This window comes from Rhinoraja longicauda, unplaced genomic scaffold (genome assembly GCF_053455715.1).
Source record: "Rhinoraja longicauda isolate Sanriku21f unplaced genomic scaffold, sRhiLon1.1 Scf000963, whole genome shotgun sequence".
In the NCBI taxonomy this organism is placed as follows: Eukaryota; Metazoa; Chordata; class Chondrichthyes; order Rajiformes; family Arhynchobatidae; genus Rhinoraja; species Rhinoraja longicauda.
Window position 1 is genome coordinate 19,284 of NW_027602179.1, and position 26,717 is coordinate 46,000.

The 26,717-nt window shown below is 48.0% G+C and overlaps 1 protein-coding gene across 1 annotated transcript; it reads right to left on the minus strand.

Moving 5' to 3' along the window:
- Window positions 1-6,865: 6,865 nt before the first annotated feature.
- LOC144591381 (zinc finger SWIM domain-containing protein 1-like) lies at window positions 6,866-24,552 on the minus strand. Its single transcript, XM_078395592.1, has 6 exons — window positions 24,296-24,552; window positions 21,567-21,675; window positions 18,276-18,516; window positions 13,316-13,751; window positions 10,829-11,679; window positions 6,866-7,377 (listed from the first exon to the last, which is right to left on the minus strand). The coding sequence occupies exons 1-6, from the start codon at window positions 24,550-24,552 to the stop codon at window positions 7,325-7,327; spliced, it is 1,947 nt and encodes a 648-aa protein (XP_078251718.1). The 3' UTR covers window positions 6,866-7,324.
- Between the last annotated feature and the right edge of the window lie 2,165 nt (window positions 24,553-26,717).

A 26,717-nucleotide genomic window follows, 5' to 3' on the forward strand; every position in this document is an offset into this window, starting at 1 on the left:
GGATGGGAGCATGAGCAGAGAGACAGAGGGGTGCAAAATGAGGGTAGAAGCAATAGGTAGCAAGGTGAAAAGTAAAAGTGGCAGGCAGACAAATCCAAGGCAAAAATCAAAAAGGGCCACTTTTCAACATAATTGTATAAGGGGTAAGAGTGTTGTAAAAACAAGCCTGAAGGTTTTGTGTCTCAATGCAAGGAGCATTCAGAATAAGGTGGATGAGTTGAATGTGCAGATAGTTATTAATGAATATGATATTGTTGGGATTACGGAGACATGGCTCCAGGGTGACCAAGGCTGGGAGCTGAACATCCAGGGATATTCAATATTCAGGAGGGATAGACAGAAAGGAAAATGAGGTGGGGTAGCGTTGCTGGTTAGAGAGGAGATTAACGAAATAGAAAGGAAGGACATTAGCTTGGAGGATGTGGAATCGATATGGGTAGAGCTGCGAAACACTAAGGGGCAGAACACACTAGTGGGAGTTGTGTACAGGCCACCTAACAGTAGTAGTAGAATTGGGGATGGCATCAAACAGGAAATTAGAAATGCGTGCAACAAAGGTAAAACAGTTATAATGGGTGACTTCAATTTGCATATAGATTGGGTGAATCAAATCGGCAGAGGTGCTGAGGAAGCGGATTTCTTGGAATGTATACGAGATAGTTTTCTAAGCCCTTGGAATGTATACGAGATAGTTTTCTAAGCCAACATGTAGAGGAACTAACGAGAGAGCAGGCTATTCTAGACTGGGTATTAAGTAATGAGGAAGGGTTAGTTAGCAGTCTGGATGTGCGTGGCCCCTTGGGCAAGAGTGACCATAATATGGTTGAGTTCTTCATTAGGATGGAGAGTGACTTAGTTAATTCAGAAATAACGGTTCTGAACTTAAGGAAAGGTAACTTTGAGGGCATGAGACGTGAATTGGCCAAGATAGACTGGCAATTGATTCTTAAAGGGTTGACGGTGGATATGCAATGGAAGGCATTTAAAGACCGCATGGAAGAACTAAAACAATTGTTCATCCCAGCCCGGCATCTGCGCCCGGGATGAGGTGTTTCAGACTAGGGCTTCCGAGATGTCCTCGTTTTTCAGAAAATGGGGCTTCCCCTCCTACATTATAGATGAGGCTCTCACTAGGGTCTCTTCTACATCCCGCAGCTCCGCTCTTGCTCCCCATCCCCCCACTCGCAAGGACAGGATCCCCCTCGTTCTCACCTTCCACCCCACCAGCCAGCGGATCCAACACATCATCCACCAACATTTCCGTCACCTACAACAGGACCCCACCACTGGCCATATCTTCCCATCCCCTCCCCTCTCTGCGTTCCGCAGAGACCGTTCCCTCCGCAACTCCCTGGTCCACTCGTCCCTTCCTACCCAAACCACCCTAACCCCGGGCACTTTCCCTTGCAACCGCACGAGATGCAACACCTGTCCCTTTACCACCCCCCTCAACTCCATCAAAGGACCCAAACATTCTTTCCAGGTGAGACAGAGGTTCACCTGTACCTCCTCCAACCTCATCTATTGCATCCGCTGCTCTAGATGTCAACTTATCTATATCGGCGAAACCAAGCGCAGGCTCGGCGATCGCTTCGCTGAACACCTGCGCTCGGTCCGCATTAACGCAACTGATCTCCCGGTGGCCCAGCACTTTAACTCCCCCTCCCATTCCCAGTCTGACCTCTCTGTCATGGGCCTCCTCCAGTGCCATAGTGAGGCCCGCCGGAAATTGGAGGAGCAGCACCTCATATTTCGCCTGGGCAGTTTGCGGCCCGGTGGTATGAACGTCAACTTCTCCAACTTCAGATAGCTCCTCTGTCCCTCCCTTCCCCTCCTCCTTCCCAGATCTCCCTCTATCTTCCTGTCTCCACCTATATCCTTCCTTTGTCCCACCCCCGACATCAGTCTGAAGAAGGGTCTCGACCCGAAACGTCACCCATTCCTTCTCTCCCGAGATGCTGCCTGACCTGCTGAGTTACTCCAGCATTTTGTGAATAAATCAGGGAAGGTAGTGCATCCGTGGCTAACAAGGGAGATTAGGAATAGTATCAAAACAAAAGATGAAGCGTACAAATTAGCAAGAAAAAGCAGCCTACCAGAGGACTGGGAGAAATTCAGAGTCTAGCAGAGGAGAAAGGGCTTAATTAGGAAAGGGAAAATAGATTATGAAAGAAAACTGGCAGGGAACATACAAACTGACTGCAAAAGCTTTTATAGATATGTGAAGAGAAAAAGATTAGTTAAAACAAATGTAGGTCCCTTGCAGTCAGAAACAGGTGAATTGATCATGGGGAACAAGGACATGGCAGACCAATTGAATAAATACTTTGGTTCTGTCTTCACTAAGGAAGACATAAATAATCTGCCGGAAATAACAGGGGACCGGGGGTCAAATGAGATGGAGGAACTGAGTGAAATCCAGGTTAGTCGGGAAGTGGTGTTAGGTAAATTGAATGGATTAAAGGCCGATAAATCCCCAGGGCCAGATAGGCTGCATCCCAGAGTGTTTAAGGAGGTAGCCCCAGAAATAGAGGATGCATTAGTGATAATTTTTTTAAACTCTTTGGATTCTGGAGTAGTTCCTGAGGACTGGAGGGTAGCTAATGTAACCCCACTTTTCAAAAAGGGAGGGAAAGAGAAAACGGGGAATTACAGACCAGTTAGTCTAACATCGGTAGTGGGGGAAATGCTAGAGTCAGTTATTAAAGATGGGATAGCAGCACATTTGGAAAGTGGTGAAATCATTGGACAAAGTCAGCATGGATTTGTGAAAGGTAAATCATGTCTAACGAATCTTATAGAATTTTTCGAGGATGTAACTAGTAGAGTGGATAAGGGAGAACCAGTGGATGTGTTATATCTGGACTTCCAGAAGGCTTTCGACAAGGTCCCACATAACAAATTAGTATGCAAACGTAAAGCACATGGTATTGTGGGTTCAGTATTGATGTGGATAGAGAACTGGCTGGCAGACAGGAAGCAAATAGTAGGAATAAACGGGTCCTTTTCAGAATGGCAGGCAGTGACTAGTGGGGTACCGCAAAGCTCAGTGCTGGGACCCCAGCTATTTACAATATATATTAATGATTTGGACGAGGGAATTGAATGCAACATCTCCAAGTTTGCGGATGACACGAAGCTGGGGGGCAGTGTTAGCTGTGAGGAGGATGCTAGGAGGCTGCAACGTGACTTGGATAGGTTAGGTGAGAGGGCAAATGCATGGCAGATGCAGTATAATGTGGATAAATGTGAGGTTATCCACTTTGGTGGCAAGAACAGGAAAGCAGACTATTATCTGAAAGGTGGCCGATTAGGAGAAGGGGAGATGCAACGAGACCTGGGTGTCGTGGTACATCAGTAATTGAAAGTAAGCATGCAGGTGCAACAGGCAGTGAAGAAAGCGAATGGTACGTTGGCATTCATAGCGAGGGGATTTGAGTATAGGAGCAGGGAGGTTCTGCTGCAGTTGTACAGGGCATTGATGAGACCACACCTGGAGTATTGCGTACAGTTTTGGTCTCCTAATCTGAGGAAAGACATTCTTGCCATAGAGGGAGTACAGAGAAGGTTCACCAGATTGATTCCTGGGATGGCAGGACTTTCATATGAAGAAAGACTGGATAGGCTCGGCTTGTACTCGCTGGAATTTAGAAGATTGAGGGGGGATCTTATAGAAACGTACAAAATTCTTAAGGGGTTGGACAGGCTAGATGCAGGAAGATTGTTCCCGATGTTGGGGAAGTCTAGAACAAGGGGTCACAGTTTAAGGATAAGGGTGGAAGTCTTTTAGGACCGAGATGAGAAAGTTTTTTTCACACAGTGGTGAATCTGTGGAATTCTCTGCCACAGAAGGTCAAGTCAAGTCAATTTTATTTGTATAGCACATTTAAAAACAACCCACGTTGACCAAAGTGCTGTACATCTGATTAGGTACTAAGGAAAAAATGAAACATACAGTAGCACGCAAACCTAACAGCACATACAGAACAGTTCACAGCGCCTCCTCGATGAGCCTCAAACGCTAGGGAGTAGAAATAGGTTTTGAGCCTGGACTTAAAGGAGTCGATGGAGGGGGCAGTTCTGATGGGGAGAGGGATGCTGTTCCAGTCTAGGAGCTGCAACCGCAAAAGCGCGGTCACCCCTGAGCTTAAGCCTAGACCGCGGGATAGTGAGTAGCCCCAAGTCGGCCGACCTGAGGGACCTGGAGTTAGAGAGGTGGGTTAGAAGATTTTTGATGTGGGGGGGGGGGGGGGATGTCCATTTAGGGCTTTATACGTGAATAGGAGCTTGAAGTTGATTCTGTACCGTACAGGGAGCCAGTGGAGAGAGGCCAGAATCGGGGTGATGTGGTCACTTTTACGGGTACCCGTCAGGAGTCTCGCTGCCAGTTGCAGGCGGGACAGGGAAGATTGGCTGATCCCAGTGTATAGGGAGTTGCAGTAGGGAGTTGCAGTAGTCTAGGCGGGAGGAAATGAAAGCGTGAATGATTTTTTCTGTGTCGTCGAATTGGAGGAAAGGTTTGATTTTAGCTATGGTACGAAGTTGGAAGAAGCTGGCTTTTACCACAGCGTTGACTTGCTTGTCAATTTTTAATGCAGAGTCAAATATCACGCCGAGGTTTTTGACATGCGGTTTGACTAGGCAGGATAGGCTTCCAAGACTGCCTGTTATCGATTTGATGGAGTCGGGGGGGGGGGGGGGGGGCGAATAGGATGACCTCAGACTTGCTCTCATTTAATTGGAGGAAGTTCTGTGCCATCCAACATTTTATGTCCTCAAGGCAGTGTAAGAGGCTGTTTAAATTTGACTGGTTGTTGGGTTTCAGGGGGAGGTAAAGCTGAGTGTCATCGGCATAGCAGTGGAAAGAAATGCCATGCCTTTGAATGATTTGGCCAAGGGGGAGCATGTATATAGAGAAGAGAATGGGGCCTAGGATGGAGCCTTGTGGAACTCCGCAGGAGAGGCTAGCTGGAGCAGAGGAATACCTGCCTATGTTGATGGCGAAACTCCTATTTTTGAGGTACGAAGCGAACCAGCTCAGGGCAGTGCCATCAATGCCAACCGCATACCGGAGACGGTCTATAAGGATGGTGTGGTCCACTGTATCGAACGCTGCGCTGAGGTCGAGAAGGAGCAGGATTGCACAGTCGCCGGTGTCGATGGCGAGAAGCAGGTCGTTGTGTACCTTCAACAAGGCAGACTCTGTGCTGTGGTGGGCTCTGAAACCTGACTGGAAACTTTCCAGGATGGTGTTTTGGTGTAGGTAGGGCACTAATTGGTTTAGAATTGCCTTTTCAAGGACTTTTGACAGGAATGGCAGTTTGAAAATGGGTCTGTAGTTGCTAGGGGTCTCGGTTAGGTTTTTTCAGTAGGGGCTGGACCACCGCGTGCTTGAAACAGGTTGGAACAGTGCCAGTGAACTGTTGATAATAGAGAGGATGCTGGGACCGGCTATTGCAATGACATCCTTCAGAAGGGCAGTGGGGGCAGGATCAAGGGGGCAGGTTGCAGGTTTCATAGCGGAGACAAGCTTTGCAAAGGAGGATAGAGTGATGGGTTGGAAACAGTCCAATTTAGATGAACAGACTAGTGAGACAGCTAGCTCACGGATGGGAGGGGAAATGTTCATTCTAATGTTCTCAATTTGCTGGTGAAAAATTTAGCGAATTCTTCGCAGTTAGCAGGGGACCCAACTAAGCTGGTACTGGGGGTGGGACATATGACAGAGGTAATTGTGCTAAATAGGACCTTGGAGTTATGAGAGTTTTTAAGGTAGTTGAGGCCAGTTCATTGGCTATATTTAAGAGGGAGTTAAATGTGGCCCTTGTGGCTAAAGGGATCAGGGGGTATGAAGAGAAGGCAGGTATGGGATACTGAGTTGGATGATCAGCCATGATCATATTGAATGGTGGTGCAGGCTCGAAGGGCCAAATGGCCTATTCCTGCACCTATTTTCTATGCAAACGACAGAAGATAGCGACAAGATACACTGATCAGCCAAAACATTGTGACCACCTGCCTAATATGCTGTTGGTCCTCTGTGTGCCGCTAAAACAGTACCGACCCATGAAGGTGGCTGTCCTGTGGTATCTAGCACCAAACCTTTAGCAACAGATCCTTCAAGTCCTGTAAGTTGCGAGGTGGAGCCGCCATGAATCGGACTTGTCGATCCAGCACATCCCACAGATGCTCAATCTGATTGAGATCTAGGCTCAAGGTGTGGAGAGAGGGACAGGATTGAAAGCTCCATCACATGACTGAGAAGTGACCCAACATCCAACTAGACTCGATTTTTATAGTAAACTTTAGAAAATGTTGATCCCAATCAAAACAAATCTGCTGAGTTGACGAAAGTATAAAACACATGTTAAGTGTCACCACCTTTTCCCTTGACAGAAATCTTTCACAGCCACTGTGTATTTCCAACATTTCCTATTTGTTTCCTGGACATTCCCAGGTCTCTGTGTCTCCGCAGGGAAGACAAGAGGTTGTGCATAGTCAGACTGACCAGCGAACACATAGGTCTTGTTCCCAGCCTGCAAGGAATCAGCCGATCTCAGTTAGTGCTCCCGCAGAGAAGACAGAGCTGTACTCAGTTATCCAAACTTGGCTCCTGTTTGCTGCTTAAAATTCCAACTGAATGGATGTCATGATCCCACGGAATGTCAGAACCCGATTCAGGTCCCTTTGAAGAAAACCATTAAAATCACTTCCAGGAAAAAGATGTTGAAATTCATCGACCGCGACAGACCGCAAACTAATTCAGCTTCAAAGCTCATTCAGAGGCCGACACGTGTAACACACACAGAGCCGACACATACACGTGCACACGCCTGCACACACACAAGTTCACTCACACTCACGCGCGTACATACATGTACACACAAATGCATAACGCACACAGGGCCGACCGACAGTTCACTATCAATGGTGATCGGTGTATGGCAGTGTTCATTGGATACATCTGTATACACACGTAACATACACATACATGTGCACGCACATGCAAAATGCACGCAGGGCTGACTATATATACACATGGGCACACGCAGTCACACACGTATGTTGGATGCATCCATACACACACAGGACTGGCAGCTCACTATCAATGGTGATCGATATATGGCAGTGTTCATTGGGTGCACCTGTGCACACACACACACACACACACACATACTCAAACACGCAAGCGTAACACACGAGGGTATGAAGAGAAAGCAACTTCAGATCCTGACTCCTGGGATCGCGGTGAATCACTGTGACTGTAAGCGGCTCTCACTGTCTGTCGGTCAGTCAGATCTGAAATCAGTTCTTACGCACATCTTCAACTTGCCTCGGTGGCTGGAGACGACGATTCTTGCTCTGTTGCACCAGTCACTGAAAACAAAGGAACACAACTAGTGAGTGGCGTTGGAGGGGGCACAGCCGAGAGGGAAACAGACAGTAATAAATTATTGGGGGACGCACACAGTAATGTGTCCAGAGTACACATGGTGCAAAACGGTAAAACAATATTTGAGGAAACATTCAGTAATAAATCATGATAGAGGGCTCGGTAAGTCCCACTGAGTTACTCCAGCATTTTGTGTCTATCTTTGGTCAATAAGTATCAGAGGGCCTGTCTATCAGTGGAAAGGTAATCTTCTGATAGATAAAATGGTGAGAGGGGCAAAGTTTCAAGGAGATGTGCGAGGCAAGTTGTTTTTCTCGTCGTCACTTTACACAGAAGGTACTGAGTGCCTGGACTATGCAAGGGTGGTGAATCTGTGGAATTCTTGGCCACAGAAGGCTGTGGAGGCAAAGCAGTGAATATATTTAAGGCAGAGATAGATAGATTCTTGATTAGTGCGGGTGTCAGAGGTTATGGGAGATTTCAAAATGCAGGTAGACTGTGAAAGTCAGGTTGGTACTGGACCCTAAGAAAGGGAGTTTGTAGTGTGCCTCCGAGAAGGATTCTTAGAGCAGCTTGAACTGGAGCCTACCAGGGAGAAGGCAATTCTGGATTTAGTGTTGTGTAATGTACCGGATTTCATAAGGTAACTCAAGATAAAGGAACCATTAGGAGGTAGTGACCATAGTCTGCAATTTGAGAGGGTAAAATCAGAAGTGTCAGTGTTGCAGTTGAACAAAGGGGACATTGAAGGCATGAGGGAGGAGCTGGCCAAAGTTGACTGGAAAGGGTCCCTAGCAGGGATGACGGTGGAACAGCAATGGCAGGAATTTCTGGGAATAATCCAGAAGATGCAGGATCATTTCATTCCAAAGAGGAAGAAAGATTCTAAGGGGAATAAGAGGCAACCGGGTCTGACAAGGGAAGTCAAGGACAGTATAAAAATAAAAGAGAAGACTTATAACATAGCAAAGATGAGTGGGAAGCCAGAGGATTGGGTAACTTTTAAAGAACAGAAGGTAACTAAAAAGGCAATATTGGGAGAAAAGATAAAGTACGAAGGTAAGCTGGCCAAGAATATAAAGGAGGATAGTAAAAGCATCTTTAGGTATGTGAAGAGGAAGAGATTAGTGAAGACAAATGTGGGTCCCTTAAAGACAGAAACAGGTGAATTTATTATGGGGAGCAAGAAAATGGCAGACGAGTTGAAAAGGCACGTTGGTTCTTTATTCACTAAGAAAGACACAAATAATCTCCCAGAAGTACTAGGGTACAGAGGATTGAGGGTGACGGAGAAACTGAAGGAAATTCACATTCAGTCAGGAAATTGTGTTAGGAAGACTGATGGGACTGAAGGCTGATAAATCCCCAGGGTCTGGTCTGCATCCCAGGGTAGTCAGGGAGGTGGCTCTAGAAGGGTCTCGACCCGAAACGTCACCCATTCCTTCTCTCCCGAGATGCTGCCTGACCTGCTGAGTTACTCCAGCATTTTGTGAATAAAAGGTGGCTCTAGAAATTGTGCATGCATTGGTGATCATTTTACAATGTTCTATTGATTCTGGATCAGTTCCTGTGGATTGGAAGGTAGCTAATGTTATCCCACTTTTTAATAAAGGATAGAGAGAGAAAACAGGGGATTATAGACCAGTTAGCCTGACATCAGTGGTGGGGAAGTTGCTGGAGTCAATTATTAAAGATGAAATAACGGTGCATTTGGAGAGCAGTAACAGTCAACATGGTCCAAGTCAGCATGGATTTATGAAGGGGGATTCTTGTTTGACTAATCTTCTGGAATTGTTTGAGGATGTAACAAGTAAAATGGATAAAGGAGAGCCAGTGAATGTAGTGTATCTGGACTTTCAGAAAGCCTTTGATAAGGTTCCACACAGGAGATTAGTGGGCAAAATTATAGCAGATGGTATTGGGGGTAGGATATTGACATGGATTGAAAATTGGTTGGTAGACAGGAAACAAAAGGTAGGAATTAATGGGTCCTTTTCAGAATGGCAGGCAGCGACTAGTGGGGTGCCGCAAGGCTTGGTCCTGTGACTGCAGCTATTTACGATATATATTAATGATTTAGATGAAGGAATTAAAAGTAACATAAGCAAATTTACAGATGACACAAAGCTGGGTGGCAGAGTGAACTGTGAAGAGGCTATGAGGATGCAGGGTAATTGGGTAGGTTGGGTGAGTGAGCAATGTATGGCAGATGCAGTATAATGTGGATAAATGTGAGGTTATCCACTTTGGTGGCAAGGACAAGGCAGATTATAATCTGAATGGTACCAGATTAGGAAAAGGGGAAGTGAAACGAGATGTGTGTGTCCTTGTACATCAGTCACTGAAAGTAAGCATGCAGGTACAGCAAGAGGATTTGAGTAGAGGAGCAAAGAGGTCCTTCTGCAGTTGTACAAGGCCCTGGTGAGGCCATACCTGGATATTGTGTGCAGTTATGGTCTCCAAATTTGAGGAAGGACATTCTTGCTATTGAGGGAGAGCAGCGTAGGTTCACGAGGTTAATTCCCAGGATGGCGGGACTGTCATATGACGCAAGAATGGAACAAATGGGCTTGTATTCACAGGAATTTAGGATCAGAGCAGATCTTATAGAAACATATAAGATTATTAAGTCAAGTCAAGTCAATTTTATTTGTATAGCACATTTAAAAACAACCCACGTTGACCAAAGTGCTGCACATCTGATTAGGAAAAAAGAAAAGAAACATACAGTGGCGGGCAGCAAGACATTGGACAAGCTAGATGCTCCCGATGTTGGGGGAGTCCAGAAACAGGGGCCACAATTTTAGAATGAGAGCGAGGCCATTTAGAACAGAGATGAGGGGAAAACTTCTTCACCCACAGTTGTGAATTTGTGGAATTCTCTGCATTAGAAGGCAGTAGAGGCCGATTCACTGGATGCATTCAAAAGAGAGTCAGATAGGGCTCTTAGGGCTAGCGGAATCAAGGGATATGGGGAGAAGGCAGGAACGGGGGAGATTGTGGATGATCAACCATGATCACATTGAATGGCGGTGCGTACAGGCTCGAAGGGCCGAATGGTCTGCTCTTGCACTAATATTCTATGTTTCTCTGTTATGGGGAGAAGGCAGGAGAATGGGGTGAGGGAGAGATGAATCAGCCATGAATGAATGGCGGAGTAGACTTGATGGGACAAATTGCCTAATCCTACTCCTGTCTCTAATGATCTTATGAACCATATGTGGCGGTAGAGGTAGATGTGATAATGGAGTTTACGAGGCAGTAGGTAGGCACATGGATATGCAAGGAATGGGGAGATATGGATGATATGCAGGTAGATAAGCGATGGTCTTGGCATCATGTTCATTGTGTGCTGAAGGGCCTGTCCTTGTGCTGTGCTGCTCCATGTTTTGTGTGTCGTTGCTTCACTCTCTCTGAGACTGCGTCGCTACAAACCATTGGTTTCGGTGACTTGCACCTGGCCACCTCTGGCCCAGATGTCGGTGACGGCCGTCATGACCGCCAGGCACCTGCCAAAGTCTTCGGCCGGACACCGGGCGGCGAGGGAGGAGAGTTTGCGAGCTACCTTGAGGGCCTGGCGGTATCGCTCCTGCTGCACCTTGGCCCGCTCCCTCGGCGACGCGGGCGGGAGCTGACCGCCGAGGAAGTGCTCCTGCGTCCAGCGAGCGGCGCAGAGCGAGGGCTCAAAGAGGTCGGAGCCCAGCAGCCGCCGGAGAGCCAGGACGTGCCGGCAGGGGAGCCTCATGGAGGTGCGGAAGGCACACTGGCAGCTGGCCTGGTCCGTCACCAGGGCCCGGCGCCGGCACACGGGCCAGGCCCTCTCGGCCTCCACGCTGAGAAAGGAGACCGACTCCGCTTCCTGCAGCTCCGTCCGCACCCGGCGGAAGGCGAAGTCGGTGAGCAGCGCCCGGTAGGAAGACTCCGCGGAGTTGTCCTCTGGCCCTGCGGGGGGCTCACTCTGCAACACCCGCTGGTCGCACTCGGCCCGCACCGTGTCCACGGCCTTCAGGAGGTCCCGGGTGAAGGAGGTCACGTCGGAGAAGTCCTCGACGACCGCCGCCAACCTCTGGCTCATCACCTGCACCCGCTGGAGGGTGCTGGTGAGGTAGCTCTCGTTCTCGTGCTTGAAGCCCTCCACCCACTGGCGGCGGGACCCGTGCCACGTCTTGTGGAAGTAGTCGACGGCGCTCTCCACGTTGGAGTCCAGCAGCTGGCGGTACAGCAGGTCGTAGTCCTCAGTGGACGTCGCGTAACACATACTGTGCAGGATCTGCAGCAGCTGGCTCCTGGCGGGAAGAAAGGGAAGAGGAGACAAGGTGAGGAACCTCCCGTTGCAGCACGGTGGCGTAGCGGTAGAGTTGCTGCCTTACAGTGCCAGTCCCAGGATCCATCCTGTCTACAGGCATTGTCTGTGTGGAGTTTGTACGCTCTCCCTGTGACCATGTGGGTTTCCTCCGGGTTCCCCCCAAGTTCCAAAGACGTGCAGGTTTGTACGTTAATTGGCCTCTGTAAATTGTCCCGTGTGTCGCCCAGAACTAGTGTGAACCAAAGATACTAGAGGAACAAGATGGACCACTCCATTGAATTCGCCTATACTGAAGTGTAGTGTGCAAAGGAGTGGGACGTCCGCCATTTTAGTAAGCAAACCCCGCCGTTCGTTCTGCCTCTCGCAGTGTAATCAGTGTTTTGGGGGAACAGTATGTGTGATGATACCATTAAAATGCAGAAAATAACTCATCTATCAATTCATAGATTTTTGTTATCTTTCTTTTTAAATGTTTCTATAATTTTCTTCCCACTAAAATGGCGCCATGACCTTCTACGCTTTTTAACGTCGAGTGGTCTATCTTGTTCCTCTAGTATCTTTGGTGTGAACGGGTGATTAATGGCCGGCGTGGACTCAGTGGGGCAAAGGGCCCGTTTCCAATCTGTATTTCCTAAACTAAACTAAACTCTCACCTCAACAGTCCCCAGCGGCTACAAGAAAAACTCCACCGTTTCTTTCCCTACGAAAAATAAAGTGACCTCCTCAATGACTACTGAACAGTGGAGTCAAACAGCACGGAAATAGGCCTCTCGGCCCAACTCGTCCTTGCTGACCAACATGCCCCATCTAATGCTGACCAAGATGCCCCATCTAATGCTGACCAAGATGCCCCATCCAATGCTGACCAAGATGCCCCATCTAATGCTGACCAAGATGCCCCATCCAATGCTGACCAAGATGCCCCATCTAATGCTGACCAGATGCCCCATCTACAGAAAGGAGAGTGGAGGGGGCAAAAGGGGAAGGAGCAGGCAAAGGGGGAGAGGAGGGTGGAAAGGAGGGAGAGTGGGGCAGGGGTAGACTGGATTGTGCAGACCATGTTGAGGAATGAGTCGCACCCTTATCTGACCCACGCCGTGACAGGAGGAGGAATATTTGGGATAACCCAACCTCCCCCTCCCCCGCCCGCTCCGGTCCTAGGATGGAATCACGATGCCAGAGCTTATTGTTGCCCGATGGTGGAGGAGAGGAGGGGGAGGAGAGCAGAGGGAAGGAGAGGAGGGGAGGAGGGGGAAGATGAGAGGGGGAAGGAGGCGAGGAGGGTGAAGGAGGCGAGGAGGGGGAAGAGGGGAGGAGTGGGTGAAGTGGGTGAGGAGGAAACAGGAGTAGGGGAAAGGAGAGAAGGGGCGGAGGAGAAGGAGAGAAGAGGGAGAAAGAAAGAAGGGAAGGAGGAGCGGGTAAGATAGAAGGAAAGAAGAAAGAGAGAGAGGGCAGAGAGTGGAGGAGATGGGACATGGGTAGACTGGATTGCGCAGAGGGATGAGAGTCACAACTTTAACAAACCAACACAATCTGACAGGAGGAGGAATATTTGGGACCCCCCACCCGCCCGCTCCGCTCCGGCCCCACGAGGGAATGGCGGTGCCAGTGCTTACTGTTGCCCGGCGGTCACGTGCAGCTTCTCGGCGGTCACGTGGTCCTGGAAGACGCTCAGGGTGTGGGCGAGGCAGGCCAGCGGCTTGCAGTGGGGCAGCACGTCGGTCACCAGCTCCCCGTCACACGCCTGGCCGCCGACCACCACCGCCCGCGTTCCCTCCGCCGCCGGGTTCTTCTGCCTGAAGATGCGCAGAAGCTGCCGGACGGTCTCGCGCTCCTCGCTCTGCAGGAACCACAGGCACGCCAGCTCGCTCTCCCCGTTGCCGTCGATGGCCAGCAGCAGGTAGGTGGGCAGCCACAGGCCCGCCCAGCTGTAGGTGGCGCCCACCAGCAGCACCTCAGGGAACCTCTCGAAGGTCTGCTTCATGCGGCCATCCTGGTAGTAGATGGCCTGCAACACGTTGGCCTTGTTCACCACCACCACCACTGTGCCGTCTGCAAGCAAACGCAGACAAGAGTTATAGAAACACAGAAAATAGATGCAGGAGGAGGCCATTTGGCCCTTCGAACCAGCACCGCTATTCAATGTGATCATGGCTGATCATCCACAATCAGTAACCAGTTCCTGCCTTCCCCCCATATCCCTTGATACCACTAGCGCCTAGAGCTCTATCTAACTCTCTTTTAAATTCAGCCAGTGAATTGGACTCCACTGCCTTCTGTGGCAGAGAATTCCACAAATTCATAACTCTCTGGGTGAAAAAGTGTCTTCTCACCTCAGTTTTAAATGGCCTCCCCTTTATTCTTACACTGTGTCCCCTGGTTCTGGACTCCCCCAACATTGGGAACATTTTTCCTGCATCTAGCTTGTCCAGTCCCTTTATAATCTTATACGTCTCTTTAAGATCCCCTCTCGTCCTTCTAAACTCCAATGAATACATCCCCAGTCTTTCCTCATATGACAAGAACAGGCAGAACAAGGGACTGACCCACTCTCACCCTGGCCACAAACTCTTTGAAGTAGAAACACAGAAAATAGGTGCAGGAGTAGGCCATTCGGCCCTTCGAGCCAGTACCGCCATTCAATATGATCATGGCTGATCATCCAGAATCAGTACCCTGTTCTGGCTTTCTCCCCATATCCCTTGATTCCATCAGCCCTATGACCTACAGTGCATTCAGAAAGTATTCTGACCCCTTCACCTTTTCCACATTTTGTTACATTACAGCCTTATTTTAAAATGAATTAAATTCTTTTTTTTAAAATCGTCAATCTACACGCAATACCCCAGAATGAAGAAGCGAAAACAGGTGTTTAGAAACTTTTGCAAAGTAATTTAAAAGAAATAGCTGAAATATCACATTTACATAAGTATTCAAACCTTTGCTATGATGCTCAAAATTGAGCTGAGGTTCATTTTGTTTCCATTCATTATCCTTGATGTTTCTACAACTTGATTGGAGTCCACCAGTGGTAAATTAAATTGATTAGACATGATTTGAAAATGCATACACCTGTCTATATAAGATCCCACAGTTGACAGTGCATGTCACAGCAAAAACCAAGCCATGAAGACGAAGGAATTGTCCGTAGATCTCCGAGACAGGATTGTGTCGAGACACAGATCTGGGGAAGGGTATAAAACACTTTCTGCAGCATTGCAGGTCCCGAACAGCACAGTGGCCTCCATCATTCTTAAATGGAAAAACTTTGGAACCACCAGGACTCTTCATAGAGCTGGCCACTCGGCCAAACTGAGCAATCAGGGGAGAAGCGCCTTGGTCAGGGAGGTGACCAAGAACCCGATGATCACTCTGACAGAGCTCCAGAGGTCCTCTGTGAAGATGGGAGAACCTTCCAGAAGGCCAACTTTCCTGCAGCACTCCACCAGTCAGGCCTTTATGGTTGAGTGGCCAGACGGAAGCCACTCCTCAGTAAAAGGCACATGATGGCCTGCTTGGAGTTTGCCAAAAGGCACCTAAAGGATTCTGTGACCAAGAGAAATAAGATTATCTTGTCTGATGAAACCAAGATTGAACTCTTTGGCCTGAATGCCAAATGTCATGTTTGGGGGAAACCAGGCACTGCTCATCACCTGGCTAATACCATACCTACGGTGAAGCCTGGTGGTGGCAGCATCATGCTGTGGGGGGTTTTCTGCGGCAGGAACTGGGACACTAGTCAGGATCGAGGGAAAAATGAACAGAGCAAAGTAAAGAGATATCCTTGATGAAAACCTGCTCCAGAGCATTCTGGACCTCAGACTGGGGAGGAGGTTCACCTTCCAACAGGACAATGACCCCAAGCACACAGCCAAGACAACGCAGGAGTGGCTTCATGACAAGTCTGTGAATGTCCTTGAGTGGCCCAGCCAGAACCCAGACATCTCTGGAGGGACCTGAAAATAGCTGTGCATCGACGCTCCGCATCCAACCTGACAGAGCTTGAGTGAAGAATGGGAGAAATTACCCAAATACAGGAGTGCCAAGCTTGTAGCATCATACCCAAGAAGACTTGAGGCTGTAATCACTGCCAAAGGTGCCTCAACAAAGTACTGAGTAAAGGGTCTGAATACATTTGTAAATATGATATCAGTTCTTTCTTTTTAATTACTTTGCAAAAAATTCTAAACATCTGTTTTCACTTTTTTTATCATAGGGTATTGTGTGTAGATTGATGATTTAAAAAAATAATTAATCCATTTTAAAATAAGGCTGTAACGTAACAAAATGTGGAAAAAGTGAAGGGGTGTGAATACTTTCTGAATGCACTGTATATCTAACTCTCTCATGAAGCCCTCCCCTCTGGGCACATCCTGACACAAAAACAGCCTCTCCCCACGAGTGGTAGCTCCAGTTAACAACCACTCTACACCACTACATTCTGGTCTGTAAGCCAAACAATTATGAACTCTCCAAGTGCATTTTAGATATTTACACGTGCAATATTTAGCAAAGCTGCCACTTATTACTCTTGCACTTTTTTTTACATTGTTTAATTATAATGTTTTTTTAATTGTCTGCTGTCTCGTGTTTTTATCACGTGTAGTAAAGCACCAAATCAAATTCCTTGTTTGTGTACAAACTAGGCCGATAAATTGAGTCTGATTCTCAAATGGATTCTGAACAAAGCACTGGTAACGCACAGTGGCAGTGGTGAGGTACGTTTGCCTTCATCGGTCGGTGCACTGAGTACAAGAGTCAGATAGTCAAGATGCAGCTCTATCAAACTCTGGAGAAACAAGGATCTGCAGATGCTGGTTCATGACAAAAGACAAAGTGCGAGAATAACTCAGCAGGTCAGGTAGTATCTCTGGAGTTTCCCCTCGCCCCTGACTCTCGGTCTGAGTAAGAGTCTTGACCTGAAATGTCTCCGATTCTTTTTCTCCAGAGATGCTGCCTGACCCGCTGAGTTACTGCAGCATTTTGTGTCCATCTCCAGTGTAAACAAGCACCGACAGTTCTTTCCCACACATGTCTGGAAAACATGGATACGTGATGTATCAGGTCGGGACCCTTCTTCAACTAATTGTGGCAAGTCGGGGGGGGGGGGGGGGGGGGGGGAGGGGGGGAGGAAGAAAGCTGGAAGAGAGGTGGGGGCAGGACAAAGCCTTGCAAGTGACAGGTGGAGGAAGGAACTGCAGATGCAGCCTGGGTGGGGTTACAGGAGGGAAGAGTCATCTGAAGAGTGCGTGGCACGATCCAAGAGCGATCCCATGAGAAAGTATTGGGGACACAGCTGTAGAGTTGCTGCCTTACAGCGCTACAGACCCGGGTTCCATCCTGACTGTGGGTGCGGTCTGTACGGAGTTTGTACGTTCATGGGTTTTCTCTGGGTGTTTCGGTTTCCGCCCACACTCCAAAGACTTGCAGGATTGTAGGTTACTTGGTTTCAGTAAGTTGTAAAAAGAAATGGCCCCTTGTGTGTGTAAGTTAGCGTACAGGATCATCGCTGGTCAGCACCAACTCGATGGGCCGAACGGCCAGTTTCCGCGCTGTATCTCTGAAGTGTAAAAGTCATTGACTATCCCAGGGGAGAGGAGGGAGCGATCTAGTGACAAGACAGTGCACTATCATGAGATGGGGGAAGGAGGATCCACACCCAATCCTCATCCATTTATTTGGAGTATTGGGAGCAGTTTTGGCCCCATGTCTAAGGAAGGGTGTGCTGGCGGTGGAGAGGGTCCAGAGGAGGTTTACCAGAATGATACCAGGAATGTCTGGGTTAACATCTGATCAGTGTTTGACGGCACTGGGCCTGTACTCGCTGGAGTTTAGAACGATGAGGAGGGGCCTCGTTGAAACTTACCAGATAGTGAAATGCCAGGATAGAGTGCATGTGGAAAGAATCTTTCCACTCGTGGGAGAGTCTAGGAATCATGGCTGATCTATCTTTCCCTCTCAACCCCATTTGCCACCCTAACGAATGAAGAACCTGTCAATCTCTGCTTTATAAATAGCCACAGACTTGGCCTCCACAGCCATCTGTGGCAATGATTTCCACAGATTCATCACCCTCTGACTAAAGAAATTCCTTCTCATCTCCTTTCTAAAGGAACGTCCTTTTATTGTGAGGCTGCACCCTCTGTTCCATCACTCTCCCACTAGTGGAAACATCTTCTCCACATCCACTTTATCCGGTCCTTTCACTATTCGGTAAGTTTCAGTGAGGTCCCCCCTCATCCTTCTAAACTCCAGCGAGTACAGGCCCAGAGCCATCAAATGGTCATCATTAACCCAATAAAGGGGTGATCCGCATTATTCCGGAATGAAGGAAGGATGCAGGATACCCCAGGACAAGAGAGGGAGTGGTGCAAACCTGGAGCAGCCGGTTAGGCCTGGGACAAGCGAGGACACCTTCACCTACCTTGATTCTTGATCAGTACGGGTGTCAGAGGTTATGGGGAGAAGGCAGGAGAATGGGGTTTGGGGAGAGAGATAGATCAGCCATGATTGAATGACGGAGTAGACCTGATGGGCCGAATGGCCTAATTCTACTCCTATTCCTTATGACCTTACCCTTGACGGCTGCCAGTGTGGGCACCATCATCTCCAAGTCGGTTTTGTTGGCCTTGAACTCGTCCCATTTCTCCTTGAGTGCGGGGCTATGGGCATCCTCATCAGCGAGCACCTTGCTGGCAACCTCCCCCAGCTGCACCTGGATACCCGCTCCATTACTCCGCAGCGAGACGATGGAAGTGGGGTCCACGCGCAGCGCTGTAACAAAGCGCCTTTGGTGCCGGAGCCTCTCCTCCTCTTCCTGTGGGGTACAAGCAAGATCCTAGGGTCAGTTCATCCAGTTTGGAGGTCAATTGTCCTCTGTAAATTGCCCCGAGCGTGTCGGGAGTGGATGAGAAAGTAGGACAACATAGAACCAGTGCACGCAGGTGGTCGATGATCAGCGTGGACTAGGTAGGCCTATGTTTCCATGCTGTATCTGTAAACTAAACTCAGATCCCGTATTAGAACACAGAACAGCACAGGAATGGGCCCTCCAGCCTACATTATCTGTGCCAAACATGATGCCAAGTTGAACTGATCTCATCTCCCTGTACATGATCCATATCGCTCTATTCCCTGAACTTCCATGTGCCTTTCCCAAAGCCTTTTAAACACCACTATCATATCTGCATCCACCACCATCTCTGGCAGTGCATTCCCAGCCCCCACCCCTCTCTGTGTAAAAATCTTGCCTCGCACATTAAACCTCCCCCCTCTCACCATATCACTCTGCCCTCTAGTGCTGGACATTTCCACCCTGGGGACAAGCCTCTGATTGCCCACCTTATGTGTGCCTCTCAAAACTTTATATACTTCCATCGAGTCTTCCCTCAACCTCTGACGTTCCAGAGAAAATAACCCAAGGTTATCCAACCTCCCCCTGTAGCTGAAACCCTCTAATCCAGGCGGCATTCTGGTAAACCTCCTCTGCACCCTCTCCAAAGCCTCCACACCTTTCCTGTAATGGAGCGACTGGAACTGCACGTGATACTCCAAATGCAATGTAACTAAAGCCCGATAGAGCTGCATCAATGACTTGCTGACTCTTATATTCAATGCCCCTAGCACAGAATCCAAGCACATCACACGTTTCACCCATACTGGTTAACATATGATGATCGTTTGTCAGCACTGGGCCTGTACTCGCTAGAGTTTAGAAGAATGAGGGGGGACCTCATTGAAACGTACCGAATTGTGAAACGTTTGGATAGAGTGGATATGGAGAGGACGTTTCCACTAGTGGGAGAGTGTCAGACTAGAGGCCATAGTCTCAGAATTAAAGGACGTTCCTTTGGGAAGGAGAGGAGGAGGAATTTCTTTAGTCAGAGGGTGGTGAATCAATGGAATTCTTTGCCACAGAAGGCTGTGGAGGCCATCATTGGATATTTTTACGGCAGAGATAGATGGATTCTTGATTAGTACGGGTGTCAGGGGTTATGGAGAGAAGGCAGGAGAATGGGGTTAGGAGGGAGAGATAGATCAGCCATGATTGAATGGCGGAATAGACGATGGGCTGAATGGCCTAATTCTGCTCCTATCACAAGACGCCTTCTTCCCCACCCTATCTACTTGTGCTGCCTCCTTCAGTGAGCTATGAACTTGAACTCCAAGATCCCTCTGCACATCAATGCTGTTAATGTTCATTGCATTAACTGTATACTCTCCTTGCATTTAACCTGTCGAAGTGCATCACCTCACACTTGCTCAGGTTAAACTCCATCTGCCATTTCTCCGCCACTTTCTGCAGCTGGTCTACGTTCTGATATCTACTGACAGCATTTCTCGTTGTCTGCAACTCCTAATTTTGGTGTCATTAGCAAACTTACTCACCAACCCATCTACATTTACGCCTCGGTCAGATATATATATATAATACAAAATCTCTCTAACTCTGGCCCCAGCCCATTCCTGAATTTTTATCCCTGTCCAATTGACTTTGCCTTCAGCAGCTATTTGGAACTTTCTCCCTCTATCTGTCTCTGCACCTCCACAACTACCATGGGGGAAAAACAATCGGACCATATTCCCCATCTAGTTTAGTCTAGTTTCTTGTCACGTGTACCAAAAAGCTTTTTTGTTGCATGCTACCAGTCCGCGGAAAGACTATTCATGATTACAATCAAGCCGTCCACAGTCGAAATGTGTTGGAAGGAACTGCAGATGCTGGTTTAAACCGAAGATAGATACAAAAAGCTGCTGTAACTCAGCGGGTCAGGAAGCATCAATCTGAAGATGGGTCTCGACCTGAAATTTCACCTATTCCTTTTCTGGTCTGAAGAAGGGTCTTGACCCGAAACGTCACCTATTCCTTTTCTCCAGAGATGCTGTCTGACCTGCTGAGTTCCTCCGGATTTTTGTGTCTAAGCCGTCCACAGTCCACAGACACAGGATAAAGGGAATAATGATTAGCATCAGATAAAGTCCAATAAAGTCCAATTAAAGATAGTCCGAGGGTCTCCATTCTATGCCTCTCATGAACAGATATACTTCTCTCAGATCACCCTCACACACTCTTGCCTCCTTAAACCCCATTATAAGACAATCATTGAAATCCACCAACTCCACCTAAGTTATAGGTCATCTCCAGAATCCCTGCTAAGGCAGTTCACATCAATTACTTTGATAATGTCCCTGAAAGCTGGAGATATTTTTAGTGCGTTAGAACTACGTAAATAAAACGTGTTACTGTGAGGGAAATGACTAGTGATATTGAGTGTATCAGTCTGACTCTGTTAAACAATGGCAAAGTTGTCAGAGTTCAGAGGCTGGATTGATATCCCAGTGGGGGAGTGTGATATCATCCCATAGAATCACACCGGCTCTTCCACCTACATTGTCGGCAATGACCATCAAGCACCCATCTTGTTCTGTTCTATGTGTCGGGGCAGCACGGTGGTGCAGCGGAAGAGTTGCTGTGTTACAGCGCCAGAGACTCGGGTTTGATCCTGACTACGGGTGCTGTCTGTACGGAGATTGTACGTTCTCCCCATGGGTTTTCTTCGGGAGCTGCGGTTTCCTCTCACACTCTAAAGATGTACAGGTTTATAGGCTAATTGGCTTGCTAAAATTGAAAGTTGTCCCTAATGCAGGTCGGATAGCGTTAATGTGCAGGGATCGCTGGTCAGTATTGCTGAACTAAGATATTCAACAGCCCAGGATCCAAGGCTGGAACCGAGCGTGTACAGAACTAATCTCATGCGCTCTGAAAATGTGGTGGGACAACACACACACACACACATTGACCCGAAAATCTGAAGCAGTGGCAGATCCAACAACTCCACCTGGCTGGTGTGTGTGTTCTGTTTTTACCTGCGGCACCGTGTGGTTATGCGATTCATTCATCTCTTTCACCACAAACTTGTTTCCATCCGCAGAAAGACGGACTTTAATGACACAGGGACACTTCATCTTGTTGGTTCTGAAAAAGACAGTGGGAGGCAGTGTGTAAGCCAACTGGGTCAATCGATAAGACACAAAATGCTGGAGTAACTCAGTGGGTCGGCCATCATCTCTGGAGAAAAGGAACAGGTGACGCTTCGGATTGAGACCCTTCTTCAGTTTTGTTTAGTTCAGTTTATTGTCACGTGTACCGAGGTACAGTGAACGGCTTTGCTGAATGCTAACCAGTCAGTGGGAAGACAATACATGATTACAATCGAGCCATTTACAGTGTATAGATACACGATAAGGGAATAACATTTAGTGCAAGGTAAAGTCCAAACAAAGATAGTCCGAGGGTCACCAATGAGGAAGATCACAGTTCAGGACTGCTCTCTCGTTGTGGTAGGATGATTCAGACCAGCAGTGTATGGCGATCTTTTACAATCATCACAAAATCCAACAGAAACATTCCATTGACATTGGCCATGAATCAGTGTGAGTGGGAAGACAAGATGGTGTGCTGAATGACTGCCCTTTGACTGATAATAAACTCTTTCACAAACTGGGGGGACTTGAAGCAACAGCTGCAATAAAATGTGATTCATGCAGGATTGGTGTAAGATAACATAGTGCATAACAAAGGAGATGGACACAAAATGCTGGAGTAACTCAGCGGGTCAGGCAGCATCTCTGGAGAAAAGGAATAGGTGACATTTCTGGTTGGGACCATTTATCAGACTGAGAGTCAGAGGAGAGGGAACTAGGGGGATGAAGGGTTACAAAGAACAAATGAACGAAAGATATGAAAGAACAAATCAAAGCCAGCAACAATGATAAAGGAAAGGTGGAGCCCACAATGGTCCATTGTTGGCGGTGGAGAAGGTGATAAGAAGTTGATACAAACAGTGAAACTAAGCAAGACGACAGTGAAATTAATAGAACGACGAGAATGGGAGAAACTTCTAGTTTACCTCCCCCCTGACTCTCAGTCTTAAGACGGGTGTCAAACCGAAACGTCACCTATTATTTTTCTCCAGAGATGCTGCCCTCCCCGCTGAGTTACTTCACCATTTTGTGTCTATCTCCAGTGTAAACCAGCATCTGTAGTTCCTTCCTACACACAGTACATAACAAGCTGGGTGCTTGATGGTCATTGCAGGCGGAAGACCCTGTGTGATTTAATGGGATAATATCACACTCCCCCACTGGGATATCAATCCAGTCTCTGAACCATAAAACACAAACTATCAAATTGTCAATTGTCCCAAGTGTGCAGGCAGTGGATGGCAGAGTGGAATAACATGGATAATACAGTGTCCCTTGTGTTAACACAGCAAATTGTATGTCACAAGTGGAATAGATAGGGTGAATGCATAAATCTTTTATCCAGGATTGGGGAATCAAGATCCAGAGGACAGTTTAACATGAGAGGGGAAAGATTTAAAAAGAACACAAGGGGTAACCTTTTCTGCACAGTGGGGTGGTAAATGGAACTAGCTTTTAGATGAGGTAGTTGAGGCAGGTACTCTAGCATTTAAAATACATTTGGAAAGGTACATGGATAGGAAAGGTTCTGAGGGCAGGTGGGACTGGTGTACATGGGTCATCTCGATGAGCATGGGCAAGTTGGACCGAAGGGCCTATTTCTGTGAAGGACGACTCTACTACTTTATACAATCCCAGCGAGTCGTAGGTGCGGGTAGGAATGGGAAAATGTGTGGTGGGGGAGAGAGAAGGAGAGAGAGAGAGCGAGAGGTAGAGAGAGAGGTAGAAAGGTACAGGAGGAGAGAGGTAGAGAGGTGGAGACGGAGAGAGGGAGAGGGAGAAAGGTGAAGAGGGAGAGGGAGAAAGGGAGAGAGAGGGAGAGGTAGAGGTGAGACGGGGGAGAGAGGTGGGGAGACGCACACACACACACAATCAAAGATGAACAAAGAGTGCAAAAGAGAGAAAAAAATGAACAGAGGGGAGAGACAGAGAAAAAAAAGAGAAAGAGACAGACGGGGGCAGCAGAGGAGCTGCTGCCTCACAGCGCCGGAGACTCAGGTTCGATCCTGACTACGGGTGCTGTCTGTGCGGAGATTGTACGTCCTCCCTGTGACCACGTGGGTTTTTTCCAAGTGGTTTCCTTCCACATTCTAAAGACGTGCAGGTTTGTGGGTTAATTTGCTTTTGTAAATTGCCCCTCGTGTGTAGAGAGTGGATGAGAAAGTGGGATAACATAGAACTAGTGTGAATGGATGATTGGTGGGCTGTGTGGACTCGATGGGCCGAAAGGCCTGTTTCCATGATGTAACTCTAAACAAAACTAACTACCCGGCTAAACATATTATTAAATTTAAAAGGATAAAACCATCTTTAAATAAGAACGTAGGAAACAGGAGCAGGTGTCGACCATGTTCCATGTTCTCCCACTTTGTCATCCAATCCCGACACACTCGGGATGATTTACAGAGGGCCAATTAACCAAGAAACCTGCACGTTTTGGATATGGGAGGAAACTGAAGCCCACAGAAGAAACACAGCTGGTCACAGAGAGGACGTGCAAACTCCACACACGGAGAGCACCCGTGGTCAGGATGGAACCGGGATCCCCGGCGTTGTGAGGCAGTGGCTCTACCAACAGTGCCGCTGTGTCGCCCCTGCAAGTATTTCCTCACCTCTGGATTGTCCGTTTGCCGGATCCTTTGGTCTTGAATAACTTGCCGCCGTGAATGCACGCGTAGTCGATCTCGGCAGAGTTCAGCGCGTCGTTCATCGGGCGCTTGGGTGCCCGACGCCGCTGCGCCTTGATGGTCCGCGAGTGCCTGGTCCACATCTGCACGGAGCTGTCCCTCTGGTAGCGCCGGTACTCCCGGTGCAGCTCCCTGTAGCTCGAGAACTCGGCGCCCACTCGGAAACCCGCCACCTGGGACATGGCTGCACGTGTGTCAGATGGAGTTGGCAGACTGATCCCACCTGGAGAGCGGGCACTGAGAATAGACCACAGACAGCAGCTGCAGGTCAGCCAAGGTAGAACGCATCACAACAGCTCATATATAGAGTTCAAGAACAGCATGGTGGTCCAACTGTAGAGTCACTGCCTCACAGCGCCAAAGACCCAGGATCCATCCTTTACTCGGATGCTGTCTTTAGTTTACTTTAGACTTCAGAGAAGAAACAGGCCCTTCAGCCCACTGAGTCCGCGCCAACCAGCGATCATCCCGTATACTAGCACTATACTACATGATAGGACAATTTACAATTTTACAGAAACTAATTAACCTGCACGTCTTTGAAGTGTGGGAGAAACACAAGATTTCAGCAATGCAATTTTCAGCATTGGGAGGAAAATCACGGGATTGTGGATCGGGGTTGGGGGCAATCCTTGATTCAGGTAGGCTGCAAGTTCCTGGGATTGGGATAATCGCCTGTGTGTGGGTGGGGGGTAATTCTCTGGGTTGCAGTAGGGGCATCTTGCAATGCTCAGCATTGGGATTGGGATAGCATTGGGATAAGTCAATCCCTGATTTACATAGGATGCTCATTACTGGGATTGAGATCAAAATTGCCCGTGTGTGGGTGGGGGATAATTCCCTGGGTTTAGGGGAGGTGCATCTTGCGATATTCCACATTGAGATAGGGAACAATCCCTAATTTAGAAAGGATGGATATTTCTGGCATTGCAATAATAATAGCCCGTGTGCAGGTGGGATAATTCCCTGGGTTGGTGGGAGGGGCATCCTGCAATGCTCAGCATTGGGAGGGATATCTGCGGGATGGAAGATCGTAATAAATCCCTGATTTCAGCCGATGAAAATTCCTGGGATTGGGATAATAATCGCCCTTGTGCAGGTATGGTGGTAATATGCGAGTTCGATATCTCAACTGCGCATGCCCAGGTCATAGGTCACTCGCGCTAAACATTCTCGCCGGGTGAGCTGCTGCGCGTATACAGACCTGCTTTTCATCCGTATTTTCCAGTTTTGCTTCTTCGAGGTAAGAAAATACTGCTTTCAAAACTATTAACTAGGCGTATTTACGGTTAATTTGTACAAAACTACGTTGATTTTGTTGGTTTTATTGCTTTGTGCTTCGGTGAGTAAGCAAAGCCATGCCAATTTTTGTTTGTATTGTAACTTGTACCGGTATGTAATGGGCATGCTTGCAGGAACTTATTTGACTTAACATATGATTGACTTTATTATATATTTTGTTTTATGTTACTGGGCAAAGCCATGCACATTTGTGCAACTTTGGGCTGTGGGACTACCACGTATCACCTGAATAAGTGGATGCAGAATGTGTGTGACAGCCACAACTGTCAATTTGCAAAGGGAAACTGTTTCTGCCCACCTCCCTTCAAACACTAGGAAAAAAAACTACAGTTGCTAGTTTAAATCGAAGGTAGACACAAAATGCTGGAGTAACTCAGCGGGTCAAGTAGCACCTCAGGAGAGAAGGAATGGGTAATGTTTCGGGTAAAGACCCTTTTTCAGAAGTCTGAAGCGAGATACCTAACTCGCTTATTCTCCGGACTTCTGAAGAAGGGTCTCGACACAAAACGTCACCCATTCTTTCTCTCCCGAGATGATGTCTGGGGGGGGGGGGGGGAGGGGGGCAATCCCTGATTTAGATAGGATGGAAATTCGTGGCATTGGAATAATAACCACCCATGTGCGGTTGGTGGGATAATTCCCCAGGTTTGGGGAAGGGGGCATCTTGCAATGTTCAACATCGGGATAGGGGGTCGGGATCAATCCCTGATTTAGATAGGATACAAATTCATGGGATTGGGATGTAAATGCCCATGTATGTGTGGGGGACATTTCCCCAGGTTTGGGGAAGGGGGCAACTTGCAATGTTCAACATTGGGATAGGAGGGTCGGGATCAATCCCTGATTTAGATAGGATACAAATTCATGGGATTGGGATGTAAATGCCCGTGTATGTGTGGGGGGATAATTCCCTGGGTTTGGGGTCGGGGTGTCTTGCAATGCTCAGTATTGGGATGGAAATCCGCGGGATAGTAGATTGGGATCAATCCCTGAATGAGGTTGATGGAAATCCCTGTGATTGGGATGAAACTGCCCGTGTGGGGGG

What these genes read in the sequence shown, in the direction of transcription:
- LOC144591381 (XM_078395592.1), bottom strand. Translation starts at nt 24,552, where the DNA reads ATGTCCCAGGTGGCGGGTTTCCGAGTGGGCGCCGAGTTCTCGAGCTAC. An exon ending in CACACTGGCAGCCGTCAAGG is followed by an intron (nt 13,752 to 18,275) that starts GTAAGGTCATAA and finishes GTTTGCTTGCAG; the next exon opens with ACGGCACAGTGGTGGTGGTG. An exon ending in CACGTGACCGCCGGGCAACA is followed by an intron (nt 11,680 to 13,315) that starts GTAAGCACTGGC and finishes TCTTCCCGCCAG; the next exon opens with GAGCCAGCTGCTGCAGATCC.